The sequence below is a fragment of the Nelumbo nucifera genome, chromosome 6 (assembly GCF_055504915.1).
Source record: "Nelumbo nucifera cultivar China Antique chromosome 6, China Antique-T2T, whole genome shotgun sequence".
Classification (NCBI taxonomy): Eukaryota; Viridiplantae; Streptophyta; class Magnoliopsida; order Proteales; family Nelumbonaceae; genus Nelumbo; species Nelumbo nucifera.
The window spans coordinates 15,041,455-15,053,734 of NC_142654.1; the positions used below are offsets into that span (position 1 = coordinate 15,041,455).

General features: G+C 39.0%; 2 protein-coding genes across 5 annotated transcripts in view; both read right to left on the reverse strand.

The window, feature by feature from the left end:
• The window catches only part of LOC104589769 (alpha/beta-Hydrolases superfamily protein), a 78,083-nt gene extending 76,728 nt beyond the window's left edge, over positions 1-1,355 (reverse strand). Inside the window, exons 1-4 of one of the 2 annotated variants that reach the window (XM_010248206.3) lie at positions 830-1,355; positions 361-468; positions 200-273; positions 31-102 (exon numbers count right to left, since the gene is read on the reverse strand). In XM_010248206.3, the coding sequence (XP_010246508.1) occupies positions 31-102; positions 200-273; positions 361-468; positions 830-879 (304 nt within the window). In that variant the 5' untranslated portion in view covers positions 880-1,355. The remainder of the gene's footprint in view (positions 1-30; positions 103-199; positions 274-360; positions 469-829) is intronic. The other variant, XM_088889762.1, reaches the window with a different exon arrangement.
• A 5,173-nt stretch (positions 1,356-6,528) lies between these two features.
• LOC104589777 (uncharacterized) lies at positions 6,529-11,561 on the reverse strand. 3 transcript variants are annotated; one of them, XM_088889282.1, is made up of 6 exons: positions 11,223-11,561; positions 10,940-11,057; positions 10,461-10,578; positions 10,299-10,356; positions 9,966-10,171; positions 6,529-7,186 (listed from the first exon to the last, which is right to left on the reverse strand). In XM_088889282.1, the coding sequence occupies exons 3-6, from the start codon at positions 10,522-10,524 to the stop codon at positions 7,152-7,154; spliced, it is 363 nt and encodes a 120-aa protein (XP_088745408.1). In that variant the 5' UTR covers positions 10,525-10,578; positions 10,940-11,057; positions 11,223-11,561; the 3' UTR covers positions 6,529-7,151. The 3 variants fall into 3 exon arrangements, with proteins under 3 accessions (XP_088745408.1, XP_010246524.1, XP_010246515.1); XM_010248222.3 differs by having other exon boundaries at positions 10,940-11,561; XM_010248213.3 differs by having other exon boundaries at positions 10,936-11,561.
• Positions 11,562-12,280: the final 719 nt, after the last annotated feature.

Here is a 12,280-nt window from a genome sequence, read left to right on the forward strand (position 1 = left end):
TAGTACCCAATAGATTGCTCCATTTCTTGCCTGTTATTGATGCCTTTCCTCCAAGAAGCTCATAAACTGCTTCCACGAAGTCCTTGTAAAAAGATATAATACCTGTAATAACCATTCAACAACTGAGAGACAGAAATTTAAAGGCAAGTTATCATCCACAGATACATATACACATTTCTGCACAAGTTTACCGCAGGACCTGGATTTCCTGGGATAAGCAAAATGTTGATCAAAGGATCTTCCGCTCGCAACTCAAGTAATTCAGTCATATGACTGCAAAAATATATATATAATTATAGATCCATCAGTATTCAGTAGTTCACTGAGTGCATTAATATACAAAGTGAAAATTAGACACACCTGGACACATTGCACAGACGAAGAGTGGCTTGTTTTCTCTTTTCTGGAAGTAAATTCTCACTACCCATCTGACTACTTATACTCTTTAGCCTATACTTTGTCCTTAAACTTCCAACATAATTCAAAGATGATAAGAGAAATCAGTAATGAGCAGAATCAAAAATTCAACTCAGCATTGTTTGTGCCTACTTCGTGGCAACAATGCAGATTGTAATACTCCTAATCGAATTTCCATGCAAGTTTATGAAGATTAGGCTTGAAATTCTACTCAAAATTAAAATACCCATTTCTCTAACCAACATCTTCTACTCATTCTCCAAATCAAATGATGGGCACAGACATCAGAGAGAGAAAGGAGTAAAGGAGATATTGCTTGAACTTAAATCGAGAAACGAGAAACCAGAAAATCGGGTAACGCAACTGGGATTTATCTCTGAAACGAAGACGAGTTTTTATTTTGTGGGCTTACCTGGAACTGCAGGAGATCGAGGACGAGAGCAAGCGAGACACCACTAGCATAAGGTCAGACGGATGGATGTATTTTGACTTGATTCATAACTGCCTTCTAGAACGGCCCACCAACCAACAAAAAGGTTTAGGGATTGGCAGTGTAGATTAGGAGACCATCAGGTCACTCCGAATCCGCTACACAAACATTGTTCCCACTTCTCTACCGGTCCACCTATAATAACTGCGAATGGGCTGGAGACAAAATTATACACACCTGGCTGAACAACCTATCACATTTGAACACACCAGTGCATTGTAGATTAGGAGACCATCAGGTCACTCCGAATCCGCTACACAAACGTTGTTCCCACTTCTCTACCGGTCTACCCATATAACAAGTGCGAATGGGCTGGGGACAAAATTATACACACCCGGCTGAACAATCTATCACATTTGAACACACCAATGCTCACTGTAGGCCTCGTCTGAGACTCAGTTGTATTGAACACTTCTATCTACGCCTACCCACAAAACACTACCTCAGTGCATTGGAGCATCTCTGTGCATAATAATAATATATAAGAAGATGAAATGTTCCCCATGTATAACTCCAAACTTAAGACAGTGTAAAATTGAAACCGCCCGTGAACAGGTCTAGCTGTAATGTTATGTGGATAGGTTACACCTTACATATGCGAAGGTTTAGTTTTTTACATGAACCGTTATTTTGGAATCTTCTATCTTCATATACGATATACAATAGGTAAGAAAAAAATGGTTAAATAAATTTCTCAAATTGATTAAATTCCACATACCCTCTAACAACAATCCCAACCTACAGTATATCCCAATCGTGTATTGGAAATCTTAATGGCAATTATGAAAGATGTTCCCAATACATGTGAGATGTGCATGTGAGGTGTTAATGTGAATTCAGTGGATAGAGCTTTTCCATCCCCATCCACAAAATGTTCCTATTCCCCACCAAATTTCCAGTTCGTCCCCGTGCCCGTGTTTAGTGGGGGCAAACACGAAACCATAAAGATTTGCTTTACAAAAAGCGAAATAAGTATTAGCTAAGGTCCCTACTAGATATAACATTATAATTGCAAGCATTGTAAGCGAGGGCATTGGCAGCAGTATTAGTCTTCCTATTTATATGATTAATTATATATATATATACATATATATAATATTTAAGGCAATGGCTAAATCCACATACATACATATATATAATATTTAAAACAACTGAATAATATTTATACATACATATATATAATATTTTGTTTCCCACCAACCTTCCTTGTCTTACAATCATATCGAATCACAAAAAAAAAAAAAAAAACATTGAGTTGATGTGTACACTTTTAGCCTTTCTTCAGTCCCTCGATCAGAGACCATTTTAGATTGGGTAACAGATGTGGTAAGAATTCTTCTACCTTTTGCAAAAGTAATGGTTAGTTCCTTCAATAATATAGTGAAACCGTTCGATCCAAAGACTCTTAGATCTGAGTTCTAATGAAATTCTGAGAAAAATGTGTGAGAGAGAGAGAGATCTTACATTTAGAGATATGGAAGAGAAGTTTAGACTTTAGACTTTAGATGACAGATCTGCGAGAGAGAAAGAGTGAGATCAAACTGAGAAATCTCATATCTACTCCCGTTTTTCACCATCACCGCTATTGTTGCCGCCATCACCATCATTGTCGCCGTCGACACTACAACCTTCAAACCCTCCTCTTCCTTTTTTTTTTTTTTTGATCAATAACACTTTCATTAATTCATCAATAGAAGATTTACAATATGAAAACAAACATGCTTATCTTCCAAGAGCAACAAAGAACCTCAAGAAAAGGAAAAAAAAGAAAGAAAACACACTATAGTTACAGCTTAGCCCAAAACAGTGAATCCCTTTCTGCCCCTTGTTTAGCTAAACCGTCAGCTAGGGAATTAGCCGATCTTTTAATCCAACATATCTTAACTTTCATCTCCTGCACCAGCCACTTGAATTTCCTCCTCTCATTATTGTACTTCCATAAGCCACTGTGATCTTTAATCAGCCACCCTATCACCACCTCTGAATCCCCTTCAATTAAGAGTTTCCTGATGTTCAACTCCTTAGCTTTTTGGACTTCTTCCATAATTGCAAATATCTTAGCTCTAAGGGAGTCACCCACTCCAATTGGGCCTGAGAACATGGCAGAAATGACCCAATTTTCATCCCTAAAAACACCCCCAATCCCCGATTGTCTCGGATTTCCCTTGCTACACCCATCAAAGTTTAGTTTCACGAATCCACCAGGTGGAGGGGTCCAAGCCACACTCATTACTGACTTGGTCTGTGTGCAATTTGCAATTTCACCCCACTTCCTCAGCATGTCATCCACAGTGTAATCTGTGAAAAGCTCTAAAGATTTCAGCCACTGTACCGCCCTAATATGAATGATAGCCCTCAAATCTGCTACTCCTCTCTGAGCTTTTGAAAATATCCTGGAGTTTTTTTCTTCCCAAAGTGTCCAACATACTGCAGCCCTTAGTCCTCTCCACATTGTCCTTCCCCTTTTTATCCGCCACCTGAAAAAAGAAGGGGAAAAAGGGCCCTGCAAGTCTGATGGAGGATTCCAACTACATCCAAATAGGGACAAAGCCCATTCCCAAATTGACCTCACAAAATGGCAAAACACTAGTAAGTGAAAACCAGTCTCCCCATCCGCTTTACAAATAACACACCACTAAGGTGACAAACAAGTATCGGGTCTCTTCTTTTGGAATAGATCACCAGTGTTGATTCTTTCCAGATAGGCTTCCCAACAAAAACTACCAACCCTAGGAGGTATTGCTCTACATCAAACCTCATCAATAGGAAAAGGGGGAAGGTAGGACTGGTGGGATGACTTAAGACTTTGAAGAAATAAGCACAAGAAAAGATGTCGTTGGGGGTAGGTGTCCAAATTCTAAAATCCGCTCTAGTAGGGTCTAAGACAACGTTATCAAGAAGTGCAATAAGGCTCAAAATATTGTCAAAGTCTGAGTCCCTCAAATCCCTTCTTAGACCCAAGTTCCACCCAATCCCAGAAGTGGAAGAGAAGTGGAAGAGGACGGGGTGGTGAAGGACGAGATTGACTCATTTTTCAAATTAGAAAGAGCATACAAAGAAGGAAACTTATCCTTTAGAAGGGCATTCCCCACCCAGGTTTGTTCCCAAAATTTTATGGAGTTACCGGAATTCAAATCATACCTGATATTAGGGGAGAAAACTGGTAGCAGGTCATGAATGGCTTTCCAAGGAGAATTGCTTGTGGTCCTAACTCTGATTCCAGCATCCCATCCATTGTGCTCCAGCCCATGAAGACTTGCCACTATTCTAGCCCAAAGCTTCTCCTTCTCCTTCTCCAAGAGGAATCTCCACAACCACTTTCCCAACAGAGTCATATTCCTTCTCCTAACATTCCCAAGCCCCAAGCCACCACATGTCTTACTCCTACAAACTATCTCCCAGCTCACTCTATGATCCATCTTTTCCTCTCCCGGTTCTCATAGGAAATCCCTCATTAACTTCTCCAATCTATTAGCAACTTTCACCGGGATTTTAAACACCGACAGGAAAAAGATAGGTAAATTAGCAAACGTGGCCTTAATAAGAATAATTCTCCCACCAAGAAAGAGGTAGTTCTTTTTCCATGACACCAATCATTTTTCGAACATTTTCACCACCGGGTTCCAAAAGCTCTCTCTCATGGGATTATCCCCTAAAGGTAACCCTAAGTAGTTCAAAGGCCAACCCGAGACTTCACACCCCAATACTTTAGCACTCTCCCTGATCTCTCCCTCCTCCACATTCACCCCCACAACACAACTTTTCCCAAGGTTAACTTTCAAGTTGGATATTTGCTCAAACAGTTGTATCACCGACTTCAAATTCCTAATAAAGCTCACATTACCGTCTTCACAAAACAGAATCGTGTCGTCAGCAAACTGCAGGTGAGTAAGAGGGGTTTCTGCCCTCCCAACTCTCCAACCTCTAATGAGCCCCCTAGAATCTGCTCTGTGAATCAATTTCTCTAAAACCTCCACAATTAGAATGAACAAGAAAGGAGAAAGGGGGTCTCCTTGTCTTATACCCCTACTGGCTGGAAAGAAATCTACCATTGTCCCATTCACTAGCACTAAGTAATGACAATTCCGGACACAACCCATTATCCACTTACACCATTTAGCCCCAATACAGACAGTAGGAAACTGGGGCTTCTCCCCAGAAGCGTTCTGGCTGGTGCCACGTCTGGCATTGCTGGAAGAAGCCATGAATGCTGAGCTTTTTTTTAGAAGAGAAACTGTGAAAGCTTAGAGGAAGGCTTTTAGAAGCATTTCCCACAGACGACGCCAAATGATGCAGCACAATTCGGGCACTCCTAGCTGCCTGCTGACTGGCTCCTTGCTGGCAACGGACGACACCTGAGAAGACGAAGGTGAAGGATTCCCGAGGGATTTGCCCGGCGAGAATACTCCGAAGCTTAAGTTAGAACACTGGGGAGGAAGAAAAGAGTATAAAAGGCTAAGAGTGTAGGTCGCGTTGGATCACTGTGTCTCAAGATTAGCTCGTGAACAAGTAAGAATTCAAGTTCAGATCTAATTCGAGAGAATGTCCTCTCCCTTTTGATTAAAGGGCTTTTATAGGGGTGTTCTTGTCAAATCGGGCGTAACCGCCACTAGGCTCTTGTCGCAGCCGTTACCTACCAGGGCTGTGCAGGTGATCGTTACAATGTACTACCCGCTTGGATGAGTGACACGTCTTGAAGGGACAGGCACGCCACCATCTGTCGAGAGATGTGGGTGCAAACTGTCAAATGGGCAGGGACTGCGCCGTCAGTCGAGAGACGTGGTGCAGTCTGACGAGTACGGTCTTGTCAGATAGAAGCTTCTTGAGAGCGTCACGTTGCTTAGTCACAAGCTACCCTGTCACGCTGCGAGCTACTTTTGTAGCAAGCTCTTAGGGGTATTTCGAGGTGACCCTCATCAAGGTCGGTCTTCGGGGCAGTTCTTCTGCCCAGGTGCTAGAGCGAACTGGTTTCCCTAGCTCGCGAGCTAAAACAATCTTGGAGTATTCCCTTTCCAATAGCTCGGGGGACCTGGAGCTCGTGTTGTTGCGAGCTCCCCCTATAGCGAACTATGACGTAACGAGCTGCTCTACAGGCTCGTTACTTAGTTGTGGTCAGGCCATGATACTGAGTTGTTGCTCATGCTGAGTCAAATCCACATGTCATCGTCTCAGTAGGTCAGGTCAAATCATCCTCCATCAGCTACCATCCTTCACTTGCCAGAGTAGGCAGCCTTTTATTTGTTCCATTATCTTCACCACATTCTTCCACCAAATGGAATCATGCATACGGTTTCGTTTTTAGGCCATCTTCTTTTTTCGAAAACACATTTACTTGGGTAAATGCACTTACCCATCTTCGTTTTTTGTTTGATTTATCCAGGTAAATGAAATCCCTTACTTTCTCATGTTCTTTTGCAACACCCATTTTCCTGGGTAAGTTGTTATTTTTTTCATTTCTTTTCAATTTTACCCTTTCATTGCATCAACCATTAAGAAGGGGATCTTATATTGCAACTGCAAAATTTTTGTCTTAGTCATCAAATACCAAACTACCCATAGAAGTATTAGAAGTAAAGAATGGTACTTTCAAAATATAAATTAATAAATAAGAAGCAAAAAAATTGATTTCACTTTGGTTTCACGAGCAACTATTTAATTTCCAAAGCTGATAAACTACAACCGTCTCAAGAGATATACAAAATAGTCTTCTTGAAAAAGGCACTCATTGCCCTCTACTTTCAAAACGGAAATACATTCCAGTTTTTTCTTTTTTTTTTTTAGATTAAGAGAAGAAAACAAGCACAAAGAAAACAACCAAAACAGAAAAAACTAAAACTGAAACTAAGACTAAGGGAGCTTCTGGACTTCTTGATCAAACAGCTTCCTTGAACCATCATCAAACTGTGAAGATAAAAGAGCCTGAAATAGCTCTACAGGGTCCACAAACAGCAACCAAAAAAGAGCCTAAAACACTTGACAACCAAAAAAGTGCCCTGATTATTCATCCTTGTAAGAAACATTTGACAACCAAGCTTCTAAGAAACAAAAATTCATCCTTGTAATAAAAAAGAGAGTTGAGCTAATCGGCTACTAGGTTCAACTTTTGCTTCCATATCACCATTCTCATTGACTCTAACTCATGTAACTCCTCTCTCTTTCCCTATGAGCTTTCCCATGCATAACAAGGTGACTATCAAATTACTTGCAGGTGAGATATGCCACCTAGCAAGAGGCTTTAACAGCATCACTCAAAGTCTTGAAGCGCTGTAACATTCCCACCTAGCATAAAGCACGTTAGGAAGAACTTGTTAGTACAAATCACTTCAGAAATTTTTTTTTTTTGAAGGCCAAATCACTTCAGAACTTAGATGCAATCAAATTTAGAATTTTCAATTGCTTCAACCAGAACATGGTATATACAAGGTAAATATATCAATATTGGATTTGTGGTTTCTTTCTTTCATTTTTGGAATGAAATACAAAAAACATACTAATTGGGGTGTAACTTGGGTCAAGTGGGTTGAGCATTTGTTAAATTTTGAATGGGTCTGAACCTGAGTGACCGAGTCAGGTATAAATCTGGCAACCTAATTTGCACCCTATGTCAAAAACTGTTGAGAATATTCCATCTAAAATAAGAAGATATAACTAGACAAATCCCAATTAATAGAACAAATCATATAAACAGAACTAATGTCTTTGAACAAGAAATGAATCAAAAGCAATAGAAAAAATTTATTATGTTTCACATATAATAGATTATAGAAAGCTTTGCATGACAAAAACCATACATGCATATACAAAGTACAGCATATGCTGTATTATGTGAATATGATTGAACATACCCATGTGATTAATATTAACTACTTCTCCAACCCTAAATTCCATGGGTCTCTGTAACTGATTGCACGACAGAAATCACATCATTCATGTTGTACTATATTAATGTTGGGCTCTGGAATCAATAATAAAGATTAGAACTTATTTTGGGTAGTCAATAATAAATATTAGAATGAAGTTGCAATGAACTAAGGGCAGCCATGAACTTCTATAAGCCAAGCTTTCATTTTAAAGAGAATAATCGAAAGATAAAGGTATGGCCAACAATAAATTAAACCATCAGCTATCCATTAATCCATTTTCTCGAAAGCCAACTTGTCCTAACCACCCCTCCCCCTCCCAACAAAAAAAAGGCCAAGAAGCCAGCCAACTAGATAGAGTGTTGCACACAGATTTTGAATCTTTTGATTTGTAATTAATACATATGCTACACAATTCCACAGTGGACCTTGAATTACCTAGATTTTTTGTGAATAGAAAAGAGTTCAGATATTTTACCTAGTTGAATAGCACATTTCATTTCATGTACATGGAAGCCATTGTTGGACAAAAAGGATAACAAATTATTATATCTACATAATCCAAGCCTAAACATAAAAGAAGAGGTTATCCTCAAAATATGCACAAGTTCATCAGTGAGGAGATATGATCTATTGCAAGTTGAAGGGCTTAGATGAGCTAAGGGTAGGCCAAAAAGTATATAGGTTGAACTGGTGAGAAATGGTCTGAGGATGAAGGTTCATAATTTAACAATGAATATGTTACTAAACAGCATGGAATGACAGAACGGGCATCATGTAGTTGATACCATATAGATGGGGCAAGGCTTAGTTGAGTTGAGTAGTTGAGGTTGTATTCATTTCTATGTATAAGGGACATAAAACAAGGTTTTGATCATACAAAAGCCAAATGTTAACTGAAATTTTACAGATTGGAAGATCTTTTGTACTTCACAGTGAAACAAATGGAGTCATAATAGTAAAGAATGCGATTTTTGAATTAGAAAGGATCAACGCAGATAGGGACGCTTTTTTAACCAAGGAGAGAATTCCTAATGCAGTAAAGAGGGGCAGAAAACTAATCGAACAGTGCAAGTTTCAAAAGTTTTTGCTAGATTAAAGCTGGGAGTTTTTGGGGCAGTTCCAAAGAAGAAGGGAAAGAAGATGAAGAAAACCTTCAGATAAGAAATTTGGTTTCAAACATCGAAGGCACTGAGAAAATGGGCAAAGCGTGATGTTTGAGTCTTATTAGAATAGGTTTCTGGGTTCAGGGTAGGTTCTTTCCCACCACAACAACTTCATCTTGTCCAAGCATATTATAGTAATGGAGAGAAATGGATTTTAAATTATAGAGGGGGCATAATGATGCTTGGCTGGAGCCTTGGGAAGTTGGTCTGATGGCTTTGAACAGTACTGGTTTGGGACCTTTAGGTAAGGAAGAAACTTTTAGGGAATACTGAGGAAAGAGTAGAATATGATCCACTAGATGTTATCAATGGTTCAACAAAGAAAATAAGACAAGAGTAGAAAACAAAAGGGGGTTTTGAAGGTTACCAACAAGACAAAGGGGAAAAGGAATGGGTCATAGGGGAAGACGGTCTCACAAGCAGAGATTATGTTAGTTTTGGAAGTGGCTGAGTACAGTGTTAGATGGACTCTCTTAAACAGATGAAGTGTCTATGTTGGACTCAAGTCAAATACTGACACCATAGATTCTAATGGGTGGGAGAACACTTATACAAATGCTTTTCTTCTTTCTCCTTGTTTAGTTAACATAAATGAACATCTAATATACACAGTCGGTTCCATCTTTTCTTATAGAATATCTGTAGGTAACAAAAATAAACTTTAATTTACTTATGAAAACTTCTATAAGTATATGATGATAGAATTCACAAGACAATTTTTTAAGAGAAATTTCCAATTTTAGGTGTGTCTGTGAATCCATTTTTCATCTTTCCAAGTCAGATTACTGATATTGAGTTCCAACTCTTGTGTCCATGTCCAAGCATCACTAGTTGGGTATTGGGTGGGGGTTGTTGAAGTTTATTTTGGGTCACAAGGATCAGTGGTAGCAAAAGTGGCGATGGTCCTCTGTTAGGGAAATTTGTGTTCTTTAAGAGGGATTTTGCAATGTCCATTTGAATTTTCTACACCTTGGGAGTAACGTGGAGTAACTAATAGGCTTGACTATTAAATGAAACTTGATGGACCATTACCCTTGCGATCTGGCAGTAACCTTGTGCTTTCTGCAGAAACAGGAAGAACAGTGAAAGCTTCATCATTAAGCTCCTCTAGATTTCTATTGTCTTTCAATGAACCAACCTTCATCTTGGCCTTCAAAGCTCTAGATTCAGCCAATCTTGCATATGTAGTGGCTTGACTGTGCAAATCAGCTGAACCTTGAAGTTGTTGAAGTATAGTCCTAGTGAAGGATGTAGATAAATACATCAAGATACTTGGGAAAAAACACTTGCAAAATCCTAGTTTCAATGATAATCATAAGTTTGATAAGCATTCATTGAAAAAAACTCCAATATGATAAGCAGAACCTTTTGGATGGCATTAGTTGAGTTGTCTTCTCATCAAGCTTCTCAAGCACACTAATGCCTAGCACCAAAGAAAATATAGCCAATTCAAAACTCATAAAAGGAAACAATGCAATAAAATACATATAAGAAGAAAAAGACAAGGGAAAAAACATTTTATAATACCATTACTAGAAGGTGATGTCTCTGGATTATCCATCAGCCTACGAGTCATTGGACTAGGATTCATGACGGATATGCTCCGTATTTCATGACGAATTGCTTCTTGATGTTCTTTGTGCACCTGAATGTCAAGAAAACATAATTTAGAATCAACATCTCCTTAGTACCGAGAAATATGATCAGATCCAAAATGATCTTAGAGCTTTCTTATCTGAACTAGATAGATAGTGCAATGCCAAAACCAGGACAGTGGCAGAGTAATGAAATTGAGAGACATAAAGTACAAGCCAGGTAAATATTAAATAAAGAACCATTAATTATGAGAAATTGGATTACATTATTTCTTCTAATATCAATCCAAATTAGTTTAAAGAGTTCAATATAACTGTGCATTATAAGAGATACAAACAAATAATTTCACTTGTTTGGAAGGAAGAGGGTTCAACCCAGAAATGGAAAAAGATCAGAGAAGAAATACCTGCCTATCTTGAGACTGTTGCAAAACATTTTCGAACTGTCCACAAGCCAATTGAATATACCCAATTGCTTTGCCGACGAATCTCCCCGCTGTTCTGGCGATAACTGGGAGATCCTTAGCACCTAAAACCAATGAAACACCCAAATCTAATTCCTTACTTGGAGAATAAACTCGAAGAATAAGAACTCAAAAAGATCTTAGAGAAGAATTTCCGGAAAGAACAGGCATTAGAAACAAACACAAAAAAAAAGAATTTCCGGAAATGAAAAATAGATTAAATCTCAAACCCAAAATAGCATTCTAGAGGATCAATAGTGCCAGCAACAGAGTGGAGGAGGATGAAGCAGCAAGAATGGAGGAAAATCAACGATGGAGCAGGAACAATGACTAGATCGAGCTGAGTAGCAACTGAGAGAATCAACAGCAGCAAGATGATGGAGTGGAAGAGGAGAAACGCAGCGGTGATTTTTGGAGAAGCAGAACGGAGTGGAGGAGGAGAAACGCAGAACCTAGAGGTGCGAGAGGAGAAACGCAGAGCCAAGAGGTGATTTCTGGGAAAAAGTCGAAGAGACACTCTCAACCTTATATGTTCTGGGGGGCAATTTTTAGATTTTCTTTTTTTGTCTACTTACCCTCCTCCTCCACTCGGGAAACCAATTTACCCGAGTGTCACAAGGGTACCGTTTACCCGGGAAAATTAAATTTGCCGTGAGTCCCACATAATTCAAACTTTCCCCCCTTTACTTCACGAAAAATGAACAAACATGGCCTTAGGTGAAACAAGGATTCAATTTTTATTTATCTCTTTAATAACTTGAGACCAGAGACCACTTGTTTTCATAAGCAATCTCCAAACTTGTTTTGTAAACACGACTTCATTAAACTCCATGGAATTGGAATCTGCTCCTCACACAGGGTGCCTCACAATCAAAGTGGGATGTGCCTGTGAAGTCGGTGTGAGGCACCATGTGTCAATCCCTCCCACCAAAATTTTCTTTGAGTTTTCTTTTCTATTTGGCTCACTATATTGGTTGAGAGAAAGGAGGTGGACATGGCATAGGTGGGAATAGCTTGTACAACTGATTTTACAAGTGTAGTTTTCCCAGCATGAGATAAGAGTTTTGCTTTCCAAGAGGCCAAACTTTGAGTTTATTTTGTCAATTAGTTCCTGATGTGGAACAAAAATTTTGCCTTGAAAACATAAGTAGGCTCCTAAGTATATTTCTTAACTCTTCAATTGTTTTATTTGCAACATGTGGAGCATAAACTTTTTCTTTCTTCAAAGGACACACTTACTAAATTGGGCACCTGATTTGGCAAGGTTTATTTTTTCTCCAGATAGGTC